General features: G+C 42.5%; 1 protein-coding gene across 1 annotated transcript in view; it reads left to right on the forward strand.

Moving 5' to 3' along the window:
• MARK3 (microtubule affinity regulating kinase 3) overlaps window positions 1–24,114 on the forward strand; it is a 122,429-nt gene that overhangs the window by 12,388 nt on the left and 85,927 nt on the right. The window contains exon 2 of the mRNA XM_025391469.1: window positions 6,248–6,439. Within this exon, the coding sequence (XP_025247254.1) occupies window positions 6,248–6,439 (192 nt within the window). The remainder of the gene's footprint in view (window positions 1–6,247; window positions 6,440–24,114) is intronic.

Here is a 24,114-nt window from a genome sequence, read left to right on the forward strand (position 1 = left end):
CAATTATTTTATTCAAAAGTGAAACAGATTTTACTGTATTTATGGGACAATAACAGTTCCCCCTTCCTATTCATATTCTTAGATGCTTTCTCGTAAATTGAGCTGTGAAGAGTCACATTATCTTTGGTCCATGTGAGACTATCTTCTTGTTTTATCTATTCCTGTTAATCCCCATATGTCATTTCTCTTACCCTCCATCCCATGTTACTGTTTTAATGTGTTTAGTATGTGTATGTGTTCTTACATAGTTTATTTTGGTATGTTTGTTACTTTAGGTAAATATTGCATATGTCTCATCTGTGCCCTTAATATATTGCATCTAACTGCTGAATAGCAGTGAGATGTATGCATCTACAACATTTTACCAGTCTGCTTGCCAGAGGTGCACATGTTAATTTTCTCCAACTCTGTCACCACAAAAAAAATGCTTCAACATCTTCATGCATGTCCCCTTATGGAGCAATGTAAGAGTTTCTTTGGGATGTATAGCTTGGAATGGACTTGCTGGGTCACAGGAAATGTCAGATTGTTCTTCTAGATGGCTGCTTCCATCAGTAGTGCACCACAGTTTTTGTATTCCCGTTTCTCTGCCAACATTTCAGAGCTTTCTAATTTTTCCCTATTTAACAGGCCTAATGTTTTACTACATTGTGGTTTTAACTTGTATTTCTCTATGATTTTTAGAATCTGTTTATACATTCCTTGGCTTTGGGCGCATTCTTGTTTTTTTTGGGGGGGTTGATGATTTTTATCAAATCAGGGACAGGCATCCCATTCTAATCCTAGTTTGCTATAGGAGCTTTGTGGGGGCTTTCTGGTAGAGACAGGGTCTTGCTATGTTTGCCCAGACGGGTCTCAAACTCCTGGGGTTAAGCAAGCCTCTTGCCTCAGCCTCTGAAGTTGCTGGGATTACAGACATTAGTGACCTTGCCTGGCCAAGAGTTTTTATATTATAAATTGTTCAATCTTATCAAATCCTTTTTCTACATTGAATGAAATAATTGCCTAGCTACTTTCAAAAGTGAAACGTGACTTTGTGAATATCTCTAAAGTACAAAATACTTGGAGGACAGCCATTTATTGTCATAATTTGGCTTTGTAGTTTGTTTTTGTTTTTGTTTTTTAACATTTGGAAACCCTGCCTATGTGTTAAGGAGGTGGCTTGTTGTTTAAGAAATAGAAAGAATGTAAGGGCACACTTGTGTTTTACAGAAGGGGCCAAGTTCTGTTCAGGAAGATTTGAAACATAGTATAAAGTTGTTGCTGTTTTAAACTTGTAAACCTGATTTCTTCTCGTGGGAGGTACTTAAGTAGGCCTCTCAAGTTTCAGGTTGGTTCTCTGCCTGGTAGATACAAGGGCCAAATTTCTATTGTGAAACCATATTGATGTTAAAATAATTTTTACGGACTTCCTGCCGGCAAGGATTTTTTTAAAAAGATTTTTTAAATGTGTCTTTTATGTTTTAATTTGTTTTCTGATTATACAGTGATTTACAATCCATGGTTCTTTTTTATGTGGGCAAAATTAAGAACTAACATGTAAAACAAAATGGAACACATTCCCATTTTTCTTATTGCTTTGCATTGATGTGGCCCCTATGTTAGTAGTGCTTTGGCTGATCGTCACAAAGACCTAACTAACACAGTGCCCTAAACAAATAGGGGTTTGTTTTTCTCTAAAAAGAAATCTGGAGGTATGCAGCGTCTAGCTTTGGATCAGCAGTTCAGTAATATTGGAGTTGGTGGTTTTTTTAAATAGTTTGTCTTTTCTCTCATGTTTGAGACCCTGTAGCTACAGGATAACATTTTACAGCTACAGCTACATGGTTGCATTCAGGGAAGGAGGAAGGAACTGTACTGGCAACTCTGTCCCCACCCTCCCCACCCTCCTTTTTTTATTTCTGTTGCTCAGGCTAGAGTGCAGTGGCGGGATCTCAGCTCACTGCAACCCTCGCCTCCCTTGTTCAAGCGATTCTCATGCCTCAGCCTCCGAGTAGCTGGGATTACAGGCATGTGCCACCACACCTGGCTAATTTTTGTACTTTTAGTAGAGACAGCGTTTCACCATGTTGGCCATGCTGGTCTTGAACTCCTGACCTCAGGTGATCTGCCAGCCTTGGCTTCTCAAAGTGCTGGGATTACAGGTGTGAGCCATAGTGCCTGGCCTCCCCTTTTATGATAAACAAAGGCGTTGCCAACCCCTAGCCCCTATTACATTGCCACCTAGTAGACTTTAACTAATGAGAACTGGCCAGAACTAAGCCAGATGACTATCTCTAGCTGCAGAGAAGTTTGGGAAAACAAGTATTTGGCCATGTGGTCTCCCTAAACCCAGGTTCAACTTCTTGAAGAAGGAAATCTCATGTCTTTGGCTGTATTCTGCATTATTTTCAGTAGCAGTGTACATATTCTAGTTTTCATGGCGGATGAAGTGGTACCAGCTCAGTTCCACAGGAGGGAGAAGAATCAGGACTCATTTAATCCATAAGAATAAAACTCAGCAGCTTTTGAGTACCCATTATGTGCATAGTCTGCCATGAAATATTATAAAGTAGCCCAGGCATGGTGGCTTACACCTGTAATATCAGCACTTTGGGAGACCAAGGCAGGAGGATTGCTTGAGGCCAGAGTTTGAGACCCGCCTGGGCAACATAATGAGATCCTATCTCTACAAAAAATTAAAACATCAGCCGTGTGTGGTGCTGCACCTGTAGTCCCAGCTACTAGGGAGGCTGAGGTGGGATGACCCCTTGAGTCCAGGAGTTCGAGGCTGCAGTGAGGTATGATCGATCACACTACTGCCCTCCAGCCTGGGCAACAGAACGAGACCCTGTCTAAAAAAAAAAAAAAAAAAGGCCGGGCACGGTGGCTCAAGCCTGTAATCCCAGCACTTTGGGAGGCTGAGACGGGCGGATCACGAGGTCAGGAGATCGAGACCATCCTGGCTAACACAGTGAAACCCCGTCTCTACTAAAAAATACAAAAAACTAGCCGGGCGAAGTGGCAGGCGCCTGTAGTCCCAGCTACTCGGGAGGCTGAGGCAGGAGAATGGCGTAAACCCGGGAGGCGGAGCTTGCAGTGAGCTGAGATCCGGCCACTGCACTCCAGCCTGGGTGACAGAGCGAGACTCCATCTCAACAAAAAAAAAAAAAAAAAAAAAATCAAGTGGTTATCAAAAAATTATATAACATTTGTGTGTGTGTGTGTGTGTGTGTGTGTGTGTATGCAAGTTGTTTCTTGGCTCCTTAGGAAGAAAAAAATACGTGTATGAAATAATTAACAGTACAAGAATTCAGAATTATTTGTTTAAATGTTTAAAGTTGGTATTGAGTGCTGTGGTATAGGAATAGGGAACTTTTTCTTAGGGTCAGTGATGGATTCTTGGGAAAATACAATGAAGGCCAAATGGAAGCAAAAGACAATTTAATTTGCTTCTGTTTTGAGGGAACGTTTTAAAAGTTAACTCTTAAATTTTTTAATTTAAGAACTTTGTCAGGAAACATTGAATTAAATATATTAAGTTTAACCCTAACAAGCATCAGATCTGTCAGTCTGTTGTGTGAGGAAATACAAGTTTCTTTCTGCTTTCTGTTATGACTGTTGATGTGCATGAGCGTGTTTTAGGTTAGGCTGGGTTATGCTGTGGTAACACATGCCACCAAAATCCTCATGATTTAACACAATAAAAAACTTTTGCTCACACCAAGTCTGCTTGAGGGCTCATTGGCTCCATGGAAACTGATCTCCACGTGCAGGCCAGTTTGGTCTTGTGGCCATCCATTTTAGGGCAATGCTTAGGGTCAAGAGAGCAAAACATAGGGCTGGAGAGTTAAGCACAGGTGACTAAATGCTTCAGCATGGGAATGGCATTCATTTTCACTCACAGGAGGTGTTCAACTTAGTCACATGGCTGTCTATGCCTAACCTCAAGGGAAGGGAGTGCAGTCCTCCAGGAACGCAGATGTAAAAAAGCCAGTGTGGTGAATAATAGTATTGTCTACAAAAAAAAGTAGCATAATAGAGTGAGATACAAGCGAAGTACATTGGGATCCCAGTAAGGAGAAGTAAGAAGCTCTGATGAGATGCAGGGAGAGTCATAGAAGGCTTCATGAAGATGGTGACAGATGATACAAACACAATAGAATGAGTAGGTTTTCCTTAGATATGAAGAGAAGAAAGGACATTCAAATGGAGGGAACAACACTGACTGAGTCAAAGCTAGGGTATACTGGATGATGTAGTGGGAGAGGAAGAAGAGATGAGCGGGCCTTGAATTCGTTTAACATTCAGCAAAAATGTATTGCATATCTACCATGTGTTTAACATTCAGCAAAAATGTATTGCATATCTACCATGTGTTTAACATTCAGCAAAAATGTATTGCATATCTACCATGTGTTAGGCACTGTTTCAGGTTTGCGTAATATCTGATAATGAACAAAACACAAAAAGTCTGTCCTTGTGAAGGTTACATTGCTAGTGGATGAAGTGCTGAGGAGTTAGTATTTTATTACAAGCATGTTGGTGAGTAAGCAAAGATAGGAACGTTGGATGCCTATGAATCTTAAGATTTTCCTGGTCGAGCACTGTGACTCATGCCTGTAATCCCAGCACTTTGGGAGGCCAAGGTGGGTATATCACTTAAAGTCAGGAGTTCAATACCAGCCTAGCCAACATAGTGAAACCCTGTCTCTGCTAAAAATACAAAAATTAGCCGGGTATGGTGGTGTGCACCTGTAGTACCAGCTACTCTGGAGGCTGAGGCAGGAGAATGGCGTGAACCTGGGAGGCGGAGCTTGCAGTGAGCCGAGATCGCGCCACTGCACTCTAGTCTGGGCGACAGAGTGAGACTGCGTCTCAAAAAAAAAAAAAACTAGACTGCAGTTACAATAGCATGCATCTTGTGCACAACAAAATCTACCTGTTTTTGTATTAAAGCCTTAGTGTCAAAGCTTTATTATCGTTTTAGTCTTTTCTTTTATCAACTCCATATTTATAAATGGACTATTTTCCCCAAGTTCTAATATGGAAATTAGAATCATTTTTGTTATAGGAACAATGTTTACAAGTTGCCTAGATTTGTAGTGAGGTCATAAAAAGCCTGTTTTATCTAAAATAGACATTTGCAGTAAAAACATAGAAATTGTTGTTTGAGATGCCATATTATGTGATAATTGAGTAAAATAGACAAGAGCCTATCCCCAAACCTGGTATGTGAATGTGAAAGTATTAGAGAAATAGTGAAGAAGTAGATGGAGATTAGTGTGGAGATTCTGAAAAGGACATCTTTTGAGAAATTCAGAGGTAGATGGCAGAAGTTTTAAAGCTTACTTTCACTTTAAAACACTGAGTTTCATTTTCTTTGACTTGAGTATATTACAGAGCAGTTTATTAGTTAAATCAGGCTTGTTTTGATTTATAGGTACATAGAGAAAGACAGGGCATTTTCCTGGATAAAAAGTTGGAAAAGAGAAACATATAAAGGGGGTAGAAAGTGGCTGTGAGTGCATGTGGAATGAGAAGCCTACCTTGGGCAGGAGTTAACAGCCACAATGGGGAAGGGATTGGGACATCTCATCCTTTGTGTGTGGGGGCCAAGGGAGCAGTAGTAGCAGGATGCCTGCGCATAAAGCTGTGTACACAGCGTGTACACAGAAGTGTAATTCTCGGGCCTGAATATTTCATAGGGTAGAGACATATTGAGTACTTTATTCATCTATTCAACAATGGCCATCTATTAAGGGCCACACAATCTAGCTATTTCTGTAAAGCACATTGTTTTGAATTACTGTTAGCAGTGTAGTGTAGAAGGAAATTGGGAATTCAGATTCTCTATAGATTTCCCCCTGAACAGTTATGTAGCTGTACCCTTATCTGGTGAATGGTGACATTAGCTTTTCCCCTGCTGCACGGGCTGTAGTGAGGCGCAGGTGTGCAGGTGCACTTACTAGCATATGGAAAAGTTAAACACTGTATAACCGGAAGGCAGCCCTTTTACTCCTATTATATATGGCAGCCACATATGCAAAATATCTAATTTATTCCTGAACACCCAATTGAACTTCAACACTTGGTATTTTTTGTCTCAGAATTCTCATTTTCCTCAAATTTATATTATGTGGTTAAATTCCTTTGAAGTGCTAGATACTTAAAGTAGAAATGTTGTTTCTTCAACTAGAAGCTCTTAGAACTTGGCAAGCACTCTGTGTTCTCTCGTTTCCTTATCTTTGTGTATGCTGTATTGCAGCACACGTCACATGGAGATGGGCGTCAAGAAGTTACCTCTCGTACCAGCCGTTCAGGAGCTCGGTGTAGAAACTCTATAGCTTCCTGTGCAGACGAACAACCTCACATCGGAAACTACAGACTGTTGAAAACAATCGGCAAGGGGAATTTTGCAAAAGTAAAATTGGCAAGACATATCCTTACAGGCAGAGAGGTAAATACCAGTTATGCTTATTTCTGTTATGACAGTTGCTCTGTTTATTTCTATGTAAGAGAGAGAAAAGAATATAGATATATTTGGCCTTATTTCTAAGCTAAGTAAGCTATTTATTTGTTTTGTTTTTATTTTAGTTTTTATTTATTTATTTATTTTTGAAATGGAGTCTCGCTCTGTCGCCCAGGCTGGAGTGCATTGGCGCCTTCTCGGCTCACTGTAAGCTCCGCCTCCCGGGTTCACACCATTCTCCTGCCTCAGCCTCCTGAGTAGCTAGGACTACAGGCGCCTGCCACCACGCCAGGCTAATTTTTTGTATTTTTAGTAGAGACGGGGTTTCACCGTGTTAGCCAGGATGGTCTTGATCTCCTGACCTCGTTTTTTTGTTTTTGTTTTTGTTTTTTTGAGACAGAGTCTCACTCTGTCACCTAGGCTGGAGTGCAGTGGTACGATCTCGGCTCACTGCAACCTCCGCCTCCCAGGTTCAAGTGATTCTCTTGCCTCAGCCTCCTGAATATCTGGGGTTACAGGCACACACTACCACACCAGGCTAATTTTGGTTTTTTTTTTTTTTTTTTTTGTATTTTTAGTAGAGACAGGGTTTCACCATGTTGGTCAGGCTGGTCTCGAACTCCTGAGCTCGTGATCCACCCGCCTTGGTCTCCCAAAGTGCTGGGATTACAGGCATGAGCCACTGCGCCCAGCCTATTTTGTTTTAAGACAGGGCCACACCCTGTCACCCGGGCTGGAGTGCAGTGGTGCAATCATGGCTCACTATAGCCTTGACCTCCTGGGGTCAGGCGATTCTCCCACCTCAGCCTCCCGAGTAGCTGAGACTACAGGCATGCACTGCCACACACGGCTAATTTTTAAAAATTTTTTTGTAGAGACAGGGTTCTCACCATGTTGCCCAGGCTGGTCTTGAACTTCTGAGCTCAAGCAGTCCTCCTCCCTTGACCTCCCCGAGTGTTGGGATTACAGGCATGAGCCACCATGCCTGACTAATTAAGCTGTTTCCTTTTTTTGGTGGTGGGAGGGTGGGGGTTGGGATGGAGTCTTGCGCTGTAGCCCAGGCCTGGAGTGCAGTGACATGGTCTCAGCTCACTGCACCCTCTGTCTCCCAGGTTCAAGCGATTCTCTTGACTCGGCCTCCCGAGTAGCTGGGATTACAGGCGCACACCACCACACCAGGCTGAATTTTTTTTTATTATTATTTTTAGTAGAGACGGGGTTTCATCATGTTGGTCAGCCTGGTCTTGAACTCCTGACCTCGTGATCTGCCCACCTCGGCCTCCCAAAGTGCCATGATTACAGGCATGAGCCACTGCTCCCGGCCTATTTTATTTTCAAGACAGAGCCTCGCCCTGTCACCTGGGCTGGAGTGCAGTAGCACAGTCATGGCTCACTATAGCCTCGACCTCCTAACCTCAGGTGATCCACCAGCCTCAGCCTCCCAAAGCGCTGGAATCATAGGCATGAGCCCCCATGCCCAGCCTAATTAAGCTTTCTCAAAAGAACATGAAACATGTATTAGGTGTCTGGGAGTTTTTTGTTTATTTGTTTGTTTGTTTGTTTTTTGTTTTTGAGATGGAGTCTTGCTGTGTTGCCCAGGCTGGAGTGCCGTGGTGCAGTCTTGGCTCACTGCCAGCTCCATCTCCTAGGTTCACGCCATTCTCCTGCCTCAGTCTCCCGAGTAGCTGGGACTACAGGCACCCACCACCATGCCCGGCTAATTTTTTGTATTTTTAGTAGAAAGGGGGTTTCACCGTGTTAGCCAGGATGGTCTCGATCTCCTTATCTCATGATCTGCCTGCCTCGGCCTCCCAAAGTGCTGGGATTACAGGCGTGAGCCACTGCGCCCATCTGGGAGTTCTTTTGCTTTCCCATTACTTTAAATGTTGGAAATATCATAGAGGGTTTAAATAATCTTTACTCTTAAAAATAGGTAATGTTTTGTTCTTTTTCAGTAGCAAATATCTGCCATCACAGTAAAAATTGTCTTTAACTTCAGGAATACACTTAATTTGTATGAGCTGATTTTACTTGCTTGCTAATCAATAGTATTGTCAATATTTACAAATTTATCTTCAAGAATTTTCTTAATTTACTTTTCTCATAGCGTACGTTTAATCAGTTATTGTGTAGGAAGGCACATACTTTCCTAACCTTGGTGAAATGACTTTCTTATAGGCCCTATTCCTATTAATCAAAAAATACATGTATTAAAACCACAAAACTAACTCCCTCCTATTGTTCTATTTGTATGGTACAGAGCCTGTTTTGCTGCCTTTTTTTTTTTTTTTTTTTTTTAGACGGAGTCTTGCTCTGTCACCAGGCTGGAGTGCAATGTTGTGATCTCAGCTCACTGCAACCTCCCCTCCTGGGTTCAAGCAGTTCTCCTGCCTCAGCCTCCTGAGTAGCTGGGACTACAGGCGTGTGCCACCATGCCCATCTAATTTTTGTATTTTTAGTAGAGACGGGGCTTCACCATGTTGGCCAGGATGGTCTCAACCTCTTGACCTAGTGATCTGCCCACCTCAGCCTCCCCAAATGCTGGGATTACAGGTGTGAGCTAGCATGCCCAACCTTTGATATAATTTCTTGTATTTAGGTCTTTGCGCCTATTGTTTCCTGTACCTGAAGTACTCTTTACTCTTCTGTTTAGGGAACATTTCTGAGACATAATCATTGACAAATCCCCTTTCCCCAGGCATGGGATTCCATAAAAATCCCGATACTCCCCTTACACAGCACAATTTACATTGTATTGGAATTGCTCGTTTGTCTGTCTCCTCCTCTAGTCTGCAGGCTATCTCCAGTCTGTAGCGGAAGATGACAGAACTTAACATAGTGCTTGGAACCTGTTAGGTACTTAATAAATATTTGTTAAATGTATGTAATAATACTGTTTTTTGGTGGGGGGCGGGTGGCAACAGAATCTCACTCTGTTGCCCAGGCTGAAGTGCAGTGGCGTGATCTTGACTTACTGCAACCTCCTGCCTCCTGGGTTCAAGCTATTCTCCTGCCTTAGCCTCCCGAGTAGCTGGGATTTCAGGCACCTGCCACCACACCCAACTGGTTTTTTGTATTTTTAGTAGAGAGGGGGTTTCACCATGTTGGCCAGGCTGGTCTCAAACTCCTGACATCAGGTGATCCACCCACCTTGGCCTCCCAGAGTGCTGGGATTACAGGTGTGAGTCACCGTGCCTGGCCTGAATGTAGTAATATTTGATGGAAGCTTTTAAAACAAATACTCTCCCTGTGCAGGACGCTCCTGATAGATGTGCCATCAGGAGGGTCCAAGACTGTGACACGTAGCATTCATGCCTGCAGCCCACCAGGCCTGGGGCTGCAAGAGGATGAGCCCTGGATCCGTCATCTGTCAGCAAGCATCCTCTGTTTGAAGCAGTGTGCCCCGTAAATATTCTCATTTCCTGTGTGTGCTGAGACTTGGAAAAGATTGGGAAGCACTGGACTATGCTAACTGGATTTTTAAAAGACTGTTGCCAGAAATTTGCCTCTTGACAGTTCATCAATTTTAGTGATAAAATCCTTGTGGATTTTTAGTTAAGACTCGTTGTTGAGCTGCTATAGACTGCTTTTGGAATCTGTAAACAGCTTGTGTGGGCGGAGCTGTCCTTGTTGTCCTTGATTAAAGCTTTCTTGAGATAAGGAACCAGACCTCTGAGTTTCTTAGTTCCCACTAGTTCCAAGTAGCTACTTACCAGCTTCCTTATGTGGGCAGAGATGGTGGGCTAAGAGAGCATTGGGACAGACACGCCCTCTCCCATTTACCTTACCTAACTAACATTGTCTGGAGTCTGGCCTATGGTGTTTACTTCTAGTAGGTTCTTTCTCTAGAAATGCTTGAATATGACTAGCAGAGTGGTTTAATGTAAAAATTTTCTCAGTTTTTTTAAAACTTTGAATAAGTTTTCACTCATAGGTGGGAGTTGAACAGTGAGAACACGTGGACACAGGGAGGGGAACATCACACACCAGGGCCTGTCAGGGGGTGAGGGTCAAGGGGAGGGATAGCATTAGTAGAAATGCCTAATGTAGATGATGGGTTGATGGGTGCAGCAAACCACCATGGCACGTGTATACCTGTGTAACAGACCTGCACGTTCTGCACATGTATCCCAGAACTTAAAAGAAAAATCTTTTGAACAAAATCATTTTACTCTTTTTTTTTTGGCCTATTGTAGATATGACATAAAATGTAAACATTATAGAAATTAATTATGTAGAAAGTAAGTTCCTTGAAATTTGTCTCTTCAAAGACAGTCACTTTCAGCAGTTTGGTATATATTCCCAGAGTTTTCTATATAAACATTAACTTTAAAAAAAATTTAACAAAAAGGGACTTATATGGGACATGATGATAGGTTTTTTTTAACTTAGTAATGTACCTTGACCGTGTCTGGATCTTAGTACTCATAGATCTGACATATTAGTTTAAAGGCAACATAGCCTCCCTGGGTATGGTGGTGCCATAGTTTATTTCCTGTCAGTGGGCATTAGGGTTGTTTCTGAGTTTTTGTTGTTACGAACAGATCTGCAGTGGACATTCTTTAGCATTATGTGTCCTTGTTAAGTGTTTCTGCAGGATAATTCCTAGAAATGGAAGTCCTAGGTCAAAGTGGATGAATATTTGACATTGTAATAGATACTAATAAATTGGTTTTGAATAAAAAGTGATGTATCTACTTTATTATCCTACCAAAATGAATGAGAGTGTTCATTTTCCTACATGCTTCTACACTGTAGATAATTTTTGTCTATCTGAATGTCTTAGTCTGTTTTTGCTGCTGTAACACAATACCAGAGACTAGGTAATTTATAAAGATAAGAAATTTATTTCTTACAGTTGTGGAGGCTGGGAAGTCCAAGATCCAGGGGCTGCATCTGGCCAGGACCTTCTTGATACATGAAGGACGTGATGGAAGGGCAAAGGGTGGGGAGCAGCGGGGAGGGAAGAGAAGAGGAGGAGAAAGGAAGAAAAGAGGGCAGAGCCCTTGCAGTCTGATTGCCTCTCCAGGGCCCCGTGTCTTAGTACTGCTGCAATAGCAATTACATTTCAACATGAGTTTGGAAGGGGATATTCATTCAAACCATAGCACATATGGACAAAAAAAGGGTGTAGAAAAAGCCAGAAGTTGCTTTTTCCCTTTTCACAACTTAGATTTATGATCTTTTTGTATATTTTTGTCATTCATAATTTCTTTTTGAAGCAAGTTCCCTGGCCCCCCACAGTAGCTCATGCCTGTATTCCTAGTGCTTTGGGAGACCAAGGCAGGAGGATCACTTGAGCCCAGGAGTACAAGGCTGCATTGCGCTATGATTGTATCACTGTACTCCAGCCTGGGCAACAGAGGACACTCTCTAAAATAAATAAAAATAAAACAAGTTTCCTGTTTATATCCTTTATTCATTTTTCTTTTTTTTAATCTTAGTGAAGTTAAACCCTTTATGTTTCAGTCATCTGTCTGATATGTCTGTTAATGTAGGTTATGAATATCTTTCCCTAGATTGCTTCTTTTAACTGTTTATGATGTCTTGTTTGTGGGAAGTTTTAAAGTATTTTTGTGGCAAAATCATTTAATCTTTTTCTTTATTACATTTGGGTTTCATGTCTTCGTGAAGATTTGTCCCATGACTTAAAAAACAGTTCTGTAGGCCGGGCGCGGTGGCTCACGCCTGTAATCCCAGCACTTTGGGGGGCCGAGGTGGGTGGATCACCAGATCAGGAGATGGAGACCATCCTGGTTAACACGGTGAAACCCTGTCTCTACTAAAAATACAAAAAATTAGCCGGGCATGGTGGCGGGCGCCCGGCCTCCGGCTACTCTGGAGGCTGAGGCATGAGAATGGCGTGAACCCGGGAGGTAGAGCTTGCAGTAAGCCAAGATCACGCCACTGCACTCCAGCCTGGTTGTGGTGAGCCACCGCACCTGGCTACTTAGTACTTTTCTCAGCTAACATCTTTATTTTTGTCAGTGTTCTCTTGCCCTGTGATGGGAATGTGATGTATCTTGCCTGTTGAAGAACTAAAACCTCTGAAGAAAACCCAGAGGGTTACGGGAAGAGTGGCATTGATGATTTGGGGACTTAATTCATTCTGAGTTAGTATAAGTTAAAGGGTTATTGTGTATTATGTTGAGAGTTTTAACTGCTGTCCTTGGGGTTAGAACAGAGATGTAGAATTATATAGTGAAAAGAATTTTCTAAAAGAAGGGAATAGGGACAATCTGTATCATGCATTTAAGTCACGAGGATGTTGTGAACATAAAAGATACTCATGAAGGCTGTGCGCGGTGGCTCATGCCTGTAATTCCAGCACTTTGGGAGGCCGAGGTGGGCCGATCACAAGGTCAAGAGATCGAGACCTGAGGTCAGGAGTTCAAGACCAACCTGACCAATATGATGAAACCCCGTCTCTACTAAAAATACAAAAATTAGCCGGGTGTGGTGACACACACCTGTAGTCCTGGCTACTTGGGAGTCTGAGGCAGGAGAATCACTTGAACCCAGGAGGCGGAGGTTGCAGTGAGCCGAGATCACGCCACTGCACTCCAGCCTAGGTGGCAGAGCGAGACTCTGTTTCAAAAAAGAAAGAAAAAAAGTGTGTGTGTGTCTCCTCTTCTCCCCGCAGCTCACTCTTTGATCATTTTCATCTGTTTGTTGTTGTTGTTTTTACAGCATCTAGCTCTTGGCTCTTTTTTTTTTTTTTTTAAGCTTTTTTATAAAGTAGATTTTCGTTCCTTGCATTGTTTCTCTTTCTTTCTGGGGTTCTTTCTTGTTAACCTCTCTTTCATGTAGAGACTTTCTGTGGTAGTCTGTTAGCCTCTGGTTGTCGGTACCTAATGTGGAGCCCTAAGCGTCTGATCACAAGCTGTGTTTGTATGAATAGGACATGTTTGACCACAGAGCTTTCCTACTGGGAGTTGTCTGGTGCTTTTATTGAAGACCCCAGATATTTGTGTCCTTAGATTTCTGAGAGTATTCAGTTTCTCTAGATAAGAACCTTCTCTTCTGCCTGGGAGGAACAGATGATCCCACCCCTCAATCACTGAGTCCTCCCCCTCCTGCGTTTTCATCTGGTGCTTCACTCCTATCCTCTCTCTACTAGGCCTATTGAAACCCCATTTCTTCATCCTGGGGTGTGTGAAACTTCCTGAGACTTTGCATAAATGGTTATATGTTTAGTCACGAGTTTGTTGGTGAAGACTATGTTAACAACTTTACAGAAAGTTTGGAGAATAGAGAAGAAAAAAACCCCACAATCCTAATATTCTGAATACCATTTTTGTTTTTGTGTATTTTCCATATACATGTTTTTTCAACATATACTTGATTATAATTTTGTATCTTGTTTTTTCCGCCCTCAGAATTTTATCCAAAGCAGTTTTCTATGTTGCCACTAATCATCATAATTGTTCGTTTCAGTGGTTATGTACAATGCCATTGATGAGAACAGCAGTTCTCAAACTTTTCTGTCTCAGAACTCCTTTAAACTGAAAATTGAGGCCGGGCGTGGTGACTCAACACCTGTAATCCCAGCGGTTTGGGAGGCCGAGAAGGGTGGATCATGAGGTCAGGAGATTGAGACCATCCTGGCTAACATGGTGAAACCCCATCTCTACTAAAAATACAAAAACAAAATTAGCTGGGCGAGGTGGCGGGCACCTGTAGTCCCAGCTACCAGGAGGCTGAGGCAGGAGAATGGCGTGAACCTGGGAAGCGGAGCTTTCAGTGAGCCGAGATTGTGCCACTGTACTTCAGCCTGGGTGACAGAGCGAGACCCTGTCTCATAAATAAATAAATAAATAAATAAATAAATAAATGGAAAATTGAGAACTCCCCAAAGCTTTTATTTATTAGGGTTATATGTATTGATAGCTGCTGAATTAGAAGTTATTACTTAGGAACTTAAAATATATATTAATTCATTAAAAATAATCCTATTACATGGTAATGTAAGTAACATATTTTTATGAAAAACAACTATTTTCCAAAGCAAATTATTGAGAAGAGTGACATTGTTTAAATTTTTTGCAAAGCCCTTTAATGTCTGGCCTAATAGAAGTTAGCTGGGTTCCTGTGTCTACTCTGCATTCCCACTATTTCAATATGTTGTTTTGGTTGAAGTGTGTGAAGAAATGTAGCTACAGAAGGAAGGGAGTATATTAATACCCTTTTCAGGTGATTGTGGATATCGTTCTTTGACATTATATCAAAACTCAGCAAGTAGTTTCTTGGGGGTAGGTAGACAGTGGTGAATTGAATTTTTATTCAAAACAACTGTAGTCACTGACAAAAAAATGTTAAAACCCAGAATGATTGGCCAGGCGCGGTGGCTCAAGCCTGTAATCCCAGCACTTTGGGAGGCCGAGACGGGCGGATCACGAGGTCAGGAGATCGAGACCATCCTGGCTAACACGGTGAAACCCCGTCTCTACTAAAAATACAAAAGACTAGCCGGGTGAGGTGGCGGGCGCCTGTAGTCCCAGCTACTCGGGAGGCTGAGGCAGGAGAATGGCGTAAACCCGGGAGGCGGAGCTTGCAGTGAGCTGAGATCTGGCCACTGCACTCCAGCCCGGGCGACAGAGCAAGACTCCGTCTCAAAAAAAAAAAAAAAAAAACAAAAAACAAAAACCCAGAATGATTTGCTTCAATTAAAAATTAATTATATCCCAAGAGCAGGGGTCTACCAGGTTGTCTTAGGGGAGGGGTGAACTGGCCCAGGTCGGAAATGGAGCAGGTCAAAACTCCCCTGCTGATCAGGGTGATGGGGATTGGGATCAAGATTGCTCCTGTGAATAGCCACTGCCTGCAGAACATAGCGAGATCCTGTCTCTTAAGAAAAAGAAACAGAAACTTTTGGAAACAAGCAGACAAGAGTGAAAGAAAGCCTTGGTGTAAGATATAATTTACATATTCTATATAAGATATAGACTACATATATAGCTAAAAAAGCATAAAAACAGCATGCTTTTAGTACAACCTGGAGGTATAGTTAATGTGCGGGAAAAAAGCTCCATATAAACCTAATCCCTATACATAAAAAGTCACTTAATTCCACAGTTTTGAACATTTTGTTTTTCTTTTTGAGATAGGGTCTTGCTCTGTCACCCAGTCTGGAGTGCAGTGGTGCAATCTCACCTCACTGCAGCTCTCTACCTCCTGAGCCCAAGCAATCCTTCCACCTCAGCCTCCTGAGTAGCTGGGACCAGAGGTGTGTGCCACCACATCTGGCTGATTTTTTGTATTTTCTTTAGAGATGAAGCATCCCCATGTTGCTCAGGCTGGTCTTGAACTCCTGGGCTGAAGTGATCCTTCCACCTGGGCCTCCCAAAGTGCTGGGATTAAAGGGATGAGCCACCACACCTGGCCAACACTTTGTGTGTGTGTGGTAAAATACATGCAACATGAAAGTTATAATTTTAACCCTTTTTTAAGTGTGTAGTTCAGTGACATCAAGTATATGTACATTTGTTGGGCAACCATCACCACTATTCATTTCCAGGCAGATAGTTAATACTCATGTTTTTGTGGTTTCTATATTTGCAAATTTACCTGTTCGATAAAATTTATTTGTAACCCCAAAATCAGTACAGTGCTTTGGTAATCCTTTTTGGACATATGCAGAACGGTGAAAAATATGCACATCGCTAGCTGAGGTTCAACAAGGGGACACTTTGCTTTCTTATTTTAGTCTTCATGATGTAAACCAGTGTCTTTTTTGTGATCTATTTAATGCCTTTTTTTTTTCCGTTTTTGTACTTTTTGTTGATGATTTTGCTATTTAAAATGGGCCCCAATCTTACTGCTGAAGTGCTGTCTAGTCTTCCTAATGCATACTTGAGTGAAACTTACCTAACACGTGCGTTTTCTTTCTAAGGCATCTCATGGCCTTGCCATGGATAAAACTCTAGACAGTTGAGTTTTTCCTTGCACTGTGCATGGCTGTGATGCTTTACAAACAAGATGCATGTGTTAGAAGTTTCACTCAGTGCGTTACAGTGCTGTGGCTGTGAATTCAGTGTTAACCAATCATATATAGTAAAGAAGGTATTCTTAAACAGATACAAACATAAAACAAACTTATGTATTGATCAGTTGATGCAAAATGTTGTGACCAGAGGCTTGCAGAAACCTAATCCCCTAGAAGCAATGATTTAGTATTCACCAATTCAGTGAGCACAGTAACTTCATAAAATGAACAACCAGAATTGACTGTAGCTCCTTTTTTGAAAGAAGAGGCTTAATTATGGAGAAAGACATCAGGAAAAATCACAGGCTTTCCTCATTTGTGTGATTTTTCATTCTGTTCCTGTCTTCAAGAGTGCAGCCCTAAGAAGAAAACTGAGAACTCCCAGTAAATAGGTAACGAGTGCCTGGCTTAGCCTCATAGAGGCCAGAGGAACATTGGCCTTTACACTGGGACATTCCACACACATAACGCAGAGTTGTTTTCTATGGACAGTTGAGTTTTTCCTTTTCCAAGCATATTCTAGGGTTGGCTTTCTGTGCCCTACTACATGTGCCACTGTACTGCTGTCAGATTTTTATCTCCCAGAAATTCTTTGAAGTCACTTGTCTTCTGGTGGCACCCCTTCCCTTCTCTTGGCCATTCTTTGTCATTTGGTCTTTGTTCTTCAGTTGGGCCTATCAGGTGTCAGGAGAGAGAAATGCATGTGATCAGTATGCCATCTTTAACCAGTGTCCTCATTATGGTTATGAAAATAAGTTTTCATGTAATTATTTTTATTCAAGTTACATATTACACACAGTTTAAAGAGTCAAGACTTGTTACAAAGCAGTCCCCTAGACTCACCTGTTTCCTTGTCTCCCAAGATGGCCACTTTTAATCTGTCAAAATGATTCTCTAGTCTTTTAAATGATTCTTTCATACTTGATAACATCCTTGTAGTCTTACTTGTTTTTCAGGTTTAGGCATTATCTATTGACATTTTATTTAAAGTCATCATTGACTTTAAAAAACACAAAAACTCTTTACTGAAATGTAAATGTTGGGTGTAATGGCTCATGTCTATGAATCCCAGCACTTTGGGAGGCCGAGGCAGGTGGATTACCTGAAGTCAGGAGTTCGAGACCAGCCTGACCAACATGGTGAAACCCTGTCTCCATTAAAAATACAAAAATTAGCTGGGCATGGTGGGTGTGCCTGTAGTCCCAGCTACTTGAGAGGCTGAGACAGGAGAATTGCTTGAACCCAGGAGGCGGAGGTTGCAGTGAGCTGAGATCGCGCCACTGCATTCCAGCCTGGGTGACAGAGCGAGACTCCATTTCAAAAAAAAAAAAACAAAAAGAAACGTAACACACATAAAAAGTGCCCAAATCATAAGTGTACAGCTTGATGAATTATCACAAAGTAAACACATTTGAATAACCATGACCCAGGCAAAAAATATACTATGACCCACACCCTAAAAGCCTCCCTTTGGCCTCCTTCAGATCTCTTCACTACCCCACCTCTTCAGGTGAACCACTGTGCCACCTTCTAATACCATAGGTTTTGTCTGTCCTTTTAACATTGTACTAATAGAATGTTAGAGTATATTAATAATAGTGTATTATTTTGTGTCTATTTCTTTTACTCTATTTCATGCTTGTGATATTCTTCCATGTTGAGGTTTTCATTTGTAACCAACTATTGTAGTTGTTTGACTTGGTCTCCATTTGCTATGTATGCCTCAAAATTCATATGTGTAAGCCCTAACCCCCAGTGTGACTGTATTTGGTGATAGAGTCTTTATAGAAGGTTAAGTGAAGTTGTAAGTATGAACGCTGGTTGATAGGATTAGTGTTATTACATGAAGAGACACCAGAGAGGTAGCTTTCTCCACCGCATGAGAACACAGGGGAGAGGGTGGCCATCAGCAAGCCAGGAAGAAGGTCCCCTCAGAACTGTGAGAAAATAAATTACTGTTAAGTCTCACAGTGTGTGGTATTTTGGTTATGGCAGCCCATGCTGACTAATGCATCATTCTTCAGGCCACTCTGTCCCCCTAAAGGACTTGGAGTCTTTTTTTTTTTTTTTTTTTGCCTCCTCTTTTAGTGGCTGTGAATGCTGTAACACTTTCAGAAGCAGGGTGTTAGGATCTTTTGACCGTTAGTGAACCAACAGAAAGTGGAAGATAAGGATTTTTCTCCAGTGAGTGTTTGCTGTGAATCTGTTGGGAGAAGCCCTCCTCATGTATGAGCTGTCCCTATCCCTATTTTGTAATTTTCCACTTTCCTGCTGGCATCAGAGTGAATGTAAATGGAATTTCCCAGAAATTTCCACAGCAAGTGGCTTTCTCACTTAGTGAGCCCCCTTGGTGTTTGTTATGTCTCCCTTTACCCAACCCCACAATCACTGGAATGAAGGGGTGGTCTTCTCTCCAGTCTATACCTTTCTGAGGCACTGCAGTTGGGTATACCCCAGTTACCACTTGTTGTGGTGACCCCAAGGTTTCAGCTTTGGCCTGAGCTCTCCAGGCTCCAGCTCTGGGCCAAGGTGATTTTGGTGGAGTCATCCCAGCAGGGAGCTAGGAGGAAGAAGAGATTAGGAACTCCCGCTCAGGCTTCTTTGCTGCACATACACATGTCACATCAAATGATGATGTTTCACTCTGGGGACATGGTTGCTTTTGATAAAATGACTTTTCTACAGTTTGGTTAAGCTGAATGAAACATTTGAGCTCCTATTTTTGTTTCAGATGCTATTGAATAGCTGTATCTGAAGATAAACGTGTGTAAGAACAGAATCAGGCCGGGCAAGATGGCTCATGCCTGTAATTCCAGCACTTTGGGAGGCTGAGGTGGGCAGATCACCTGAGGTCAGGAGTTCAAGACCAGCCTGGCCAACATGGTGAAACCCTGTCTCTACTAAAAAAATACAAAAATTAGCTGGGCATAGTGGCATGTGCCCATAATCCCAGCTACTTAGGGGAGGCCAAGGCAAGAGAATCGCTTGAACCCGGGAGGCGGAGGTTGCAGTGAGCCAAGATCATGCCACTGCGCTACAGCCTGGGCAACAGAGCGAGACCCTGTCTCAAGAAAAAGAAAAAAAAAACAGAATCAGAATCTTTGGAAGAGTGACCAGATGCCGTGGCTCATGCCTGTAATCCTAGCATTTCGGGAGGCTGAGGTGGGCAGATCTCTTGAGCCCAGGAGTTTGAGACCAGCCTGGTTAAAATAAGGAGACCTCATTTCTACAAAAAAATTAGCTGGACGTGGTGGCATGTGCCTGTAGTTCTATCTGCTCAAGAGGCTGAGGTGGGAGGATCATCTGAGCCTGGGGAAGTCGAGGCTGCAGTGAACTGTGATCATGTCACTGCACTCCAACCTGGACAACAGAGTGAGACCTCATCTCAAAAAAAAAAAAAAAGAAAAAAAAATCTTTAGAATAGGAGGAGGATATTGAGCAGGACCCTGAGAAACTAGTGATTAAGAGTCCAGGTGTGAAAATAGAACCCAGGTCTCAGGAGCTCAGAGAGGAGAACTGGAAAGACAGCATCTTTGATGGATTTGGCCATGAGGAGGAGGAGGAATAAAATAGAATGGAGGCCAGAAAAGAGTATGTATGTCTAAGGGTTTATTTGGAATTGGGAGATCTAGGTATACCATGTAAAATTGCTTATGAAGGTAAAGTTTGAAGAAAATTCATTCCACTTTGAGCTATATAATTTTTAAAACCACATTATCTGTTAAAACACCAGAAGCCCTGTTTCTTGGTTACTAATTATGAGTATTCAAGGCCTCAGATCAACTCAGCATTTATTTTTATTTATTTTATTTTTTATTTTTATTTTATTTTTTTTTTGCATTTTTAGTAGAGACGGGGTTTCACCGTGTTAGCCAGGATGGTCTCGATCTCCTGACCTCGTGATCCACCCGCCTCGGTTTGAGATGGAGTCTTGCTCTCTTGCCATACTGGAGTGCAGTGGCACGATCTCGGCCCACTGCAACCTCCACCTCCCAGATTCAAGTAATTCTCCTGCCTTAGCCTCCCGAGTAGCTGGGATTACAGGCCGGTGCCGCCATGCCTAGCTAATTTTTTGTAGTTTTAGTAGAGATGGGGTTTATCATGTTGGCCAGGATGGTCTCTTATCTTCTGACTTCATGATCTGCCTGCCTCGGCCTCCCAAAGTGCTGAGACTACAGGCCTGAGCCACCATGCCTGGCCTATTTATTTATTTATTTTATTTGATGGAATCTCATTCTTTTGCCCAAGCTGGAGTGCAGTGGTACCATCTTGGCTCACTATAACCTCCATCTCCAGGTTTCAAGTGATTTTCCTGCCTCAGCCTTTCAAGTAGCTGGTGGGATTATAGGCATCCGCCACCAAGCCCGGCTAATTTTTGTGTTTTTAGTAGAGACAGGGTTTCACCATGTAGGCCAGGCTGGTCTCAAACTCCTGACCTCGGGTGATCCACCCACCTCGGCCTCCCAAAGTGCTGGGATTACAGGCATGAGCCACCACACCCAGACAACTCAGCGTTTATTGAGTACTCCTTATGTGCCAATTAGGGCTATAAAGACAAATAAGATGTCTTTTCCCCAGTTGAGATATGCATAAGACAGTTCGTGTTTGCCTGTTTCAGTAGTCAGTATTTTCTTTTGCTTATTCAGTTTCCATTGACACTTATATTTTCCAAATACAAAATTAGAATTCCAACTTTGCGTTTTTCAGGCGCACACACTCATTTATTCTACACTCCTTCCCCAGTTCTGATTTGCTTCCTCCTGAAAATGGTGGTGATGGCCCATCCACTCCAGGGTCAGAATTGCTGGGTGCCTTGTTGAAGTGATTTTTTTCTGTAGCTCCTCTGGAGGTTATAGACTCAGGGAATAAGTAATATGGTCAGGTGGAGGCTTTAGACCAAGTTAAGCAGGGTTTTTAAAACATGGTGTTCAAGTACAGAGGGCAGCCATTCTCAAAAGTATGGCATGGGGAGATCCCTGGAGGTTTTCTGAGACCCTTTTCAGGAGTCCGCAGAGTCAAAACTATTTTTGTGATACTATTAAAACATTTGCTTTTTTCATTCTCTCTCTCACAAGTGTAGAGTGGAATTTTCCAGAGGTTCCATGATGTGTGATATCACAACAGATCGAATGCAGAAGCTTGTATGAAAAGTTCATATAATATATATTATTTGTGTTATAATGGGCTTATTGTTATTTTGAAATCAGTTGTTAAATACTTTTTAAAATAATTTCTCAGTTTTTATTTTTATTATGATAAATATTCATTGATACAACCCACATTTGGGGAAATCAGTAATCTTTAAAAGTGTAAAAGGGACCAAAAAGTGTGAGAATGTTTGATGTAGAGAAACTGCAAGCTTCTTCCCTGGACTTTGGCTATAGATGCTGTCTTCAGGGGTGGGTCTTCTGGGCCCAGGTCCTGCAGGATGCCCAGTAGGAAGCAGAGCCTCTTTGATCTTATGGGGGTGGGCTCATTTGCTGTTCTGGAGCTCAGGTGCAAAGCTGAGTTACTTGATATTCCCTGGTCATGGCAAAGCCTCTCTCCACTTTTCTTCTCTTCTATTGTCACTTCCATTCTTTTCCCATTCTGGATACCCAGAGTCCATAGAAATCATTTTTACCTGACAGCGATGAGCTGACCAGAAGCTATAGAAGCTATAGTACTTCCTATATCCTAATGGTTTTTAAAAATACTGGCTGGGGCATGCTAACCCTTTCTGAACAAAGGCTGCTAGATGACCCTTTTGTTGCCTCTATATATATTCACTTGGTTACCCAACAGATTGGTTTGGATCTTGTTCCCTTTCCTTCTTTAACTGCCCAAAGGGCTTTTCTATTTAAAAAAAAAAAAAAAAAAGTTTTTAAAGTTTTCAGATTCAATACCCAAGTATTTGTATGCTTATCCATCCCAGAGTCAGCTAAATTTAAAGTGTCAGTAAATTGTAAAGAAAAGATTTGCTACGTTGCATATGTTTTTAGAAGTGCTTTCTGTGTATAATCTCTCTCTCTCTCTCTCTCTCTCTCTCTCTCTCTCTCTTTTGGTTTGGAGGAGATTTTCCCCTTGTCTATAAGTGACTTAAATATAAAATGTTATAACAATACATTTATTAGTTTGAAGCCCCCAGATTTTCTTTTCTTTTTTTTTTTTATTTTAAGTGAAAGCAAGTTTATAAAAGAAGTAAAGAAACAGACCAGGCACTGTGGCTCTCACCTGTAATCCCAGCACTTGGGAAGGCCAAGGCGGGTGGATCACCTGGGGTCAGGAGTTCGAGACCAGCCTGGCCAACATGGTGAAACCCTGTCTCTACTGAAAATACAAAATTAGCCGGGCGTGGTGGTGCGCACCTGTGATCCCAGCTACTCCAGAGGCTGAGGCAGGAGAAACTATTAAAACTTGGGAGACGGAGGTTGCAGTGAGCCAAGATCATGCCACTGCTCTCCAGCGTGGGCAACAGAGGGAGACTGTCTCAAAAAAACAAAAACAAAAACAGAGGCCGGGCGTGGTGGCTCAAGCCTGTAATCCCGGCACTTTGGGAGGCCGAGACGGGCGGATCACGAGGTCAGGAGATCGAGACCATCCTGGCTAACACGGTGAAACCCCGTCTCTACTAAAAAAAAATACAAAAAACTAGCCGGGCCCGGTGGCGGTCGCCTGTAGTCCCAGCTACTTGGGAGGCTGAGGCAGGAGAATGGCTTAAACCCGGGAGGTGGAGCTTGCAGTGAGCTGAGATCCGGCCACTGCACTCCAGCCTGGGTGACAGAGTGGGACTCCGTCTCAAAAAAAAAAAAAAAAAAAAAAAGGAAAAAAAAAGAAGTAAATCAAAACCAAAGAATGGCTGCTCCATAGAGCAGCAGTATCAGCTGCTTGACTGAGTCTACTTTTAGGTATTTCTTGATTATATGCTAAACAAGGGGTGGATTATTCATGAGCTTTCTGGGAAAAGGGCAGAGATTTCCTGGAACTGAAGCTCCCTCCCCTTTTAGGGAACTGTTTAGGTAACTTCCCACAGTTGCCTTGGCATTTGTAAACTGTCGTAGTGGTGGTGGTGGGAGTGTCTTTTAGCATGCTGATGCATTATAATTAGTGTATAATGAGGAGTGAGGACGACCAGAGGTCACTTTCATCGCCATCTTGGTTTTGGTGGGTTTTGGCCTGCTTCTTTCTTTACTGCATCCTGTTCTATCAGCAGAGTCTTTGTGACCTGTATCTTGTGCCAAGCTTCTCCTATCTCACCCTGTGAGTAAGAATGCCTAACCTCCTGGGAATGCAGCCCAGTAGGTCTCAGACTTATTTTACCCAGCCCCTTTTCAAGATGGAGTTGCTCTGGGTCAAACACTTCTGACATACTTCCCCTCCTCCCTTAATCCTTAAGAATTGTAGAGGGGGCCGGGCGCGGTGGCTCAAGCCTGTAATCCCAGCACTTTGGGAGGCTGAGACGGGCGGATCACGAGGTCAGGAGATTGAGACCATCCTGGCTAACACAGTGAAACTCTGTCTCTACTAAAAAATACAAAAAACTAGCCAGGCGAGGTGGCGGGCGCCTGTAATCCCAGCTACTCAGGAGGCTGAGGCAGGAGAATGGCGTAAACCCGGGAGGCGGAGCTTGCAGTGAGCTGAGATCCGGCCACTGCACTCCAGCCTGGGCGACAGAGCGAGACTCCGTCTCAAAAAAAAA

This window comes from Theropithecus gelada, chromosome 7b (assembly GCF_003255815.1).
Source record: "Theropithecus gelada isolate Dixy chromosome 7b, Tgel_1.0, whole genome shotgun sequence".
Lineage (NCBI taxonomy): Eukaryota > Metazoa > Chordata > Mammalia > Primates > Cercopithecidae > Theropithecus > Theropithecus gelada.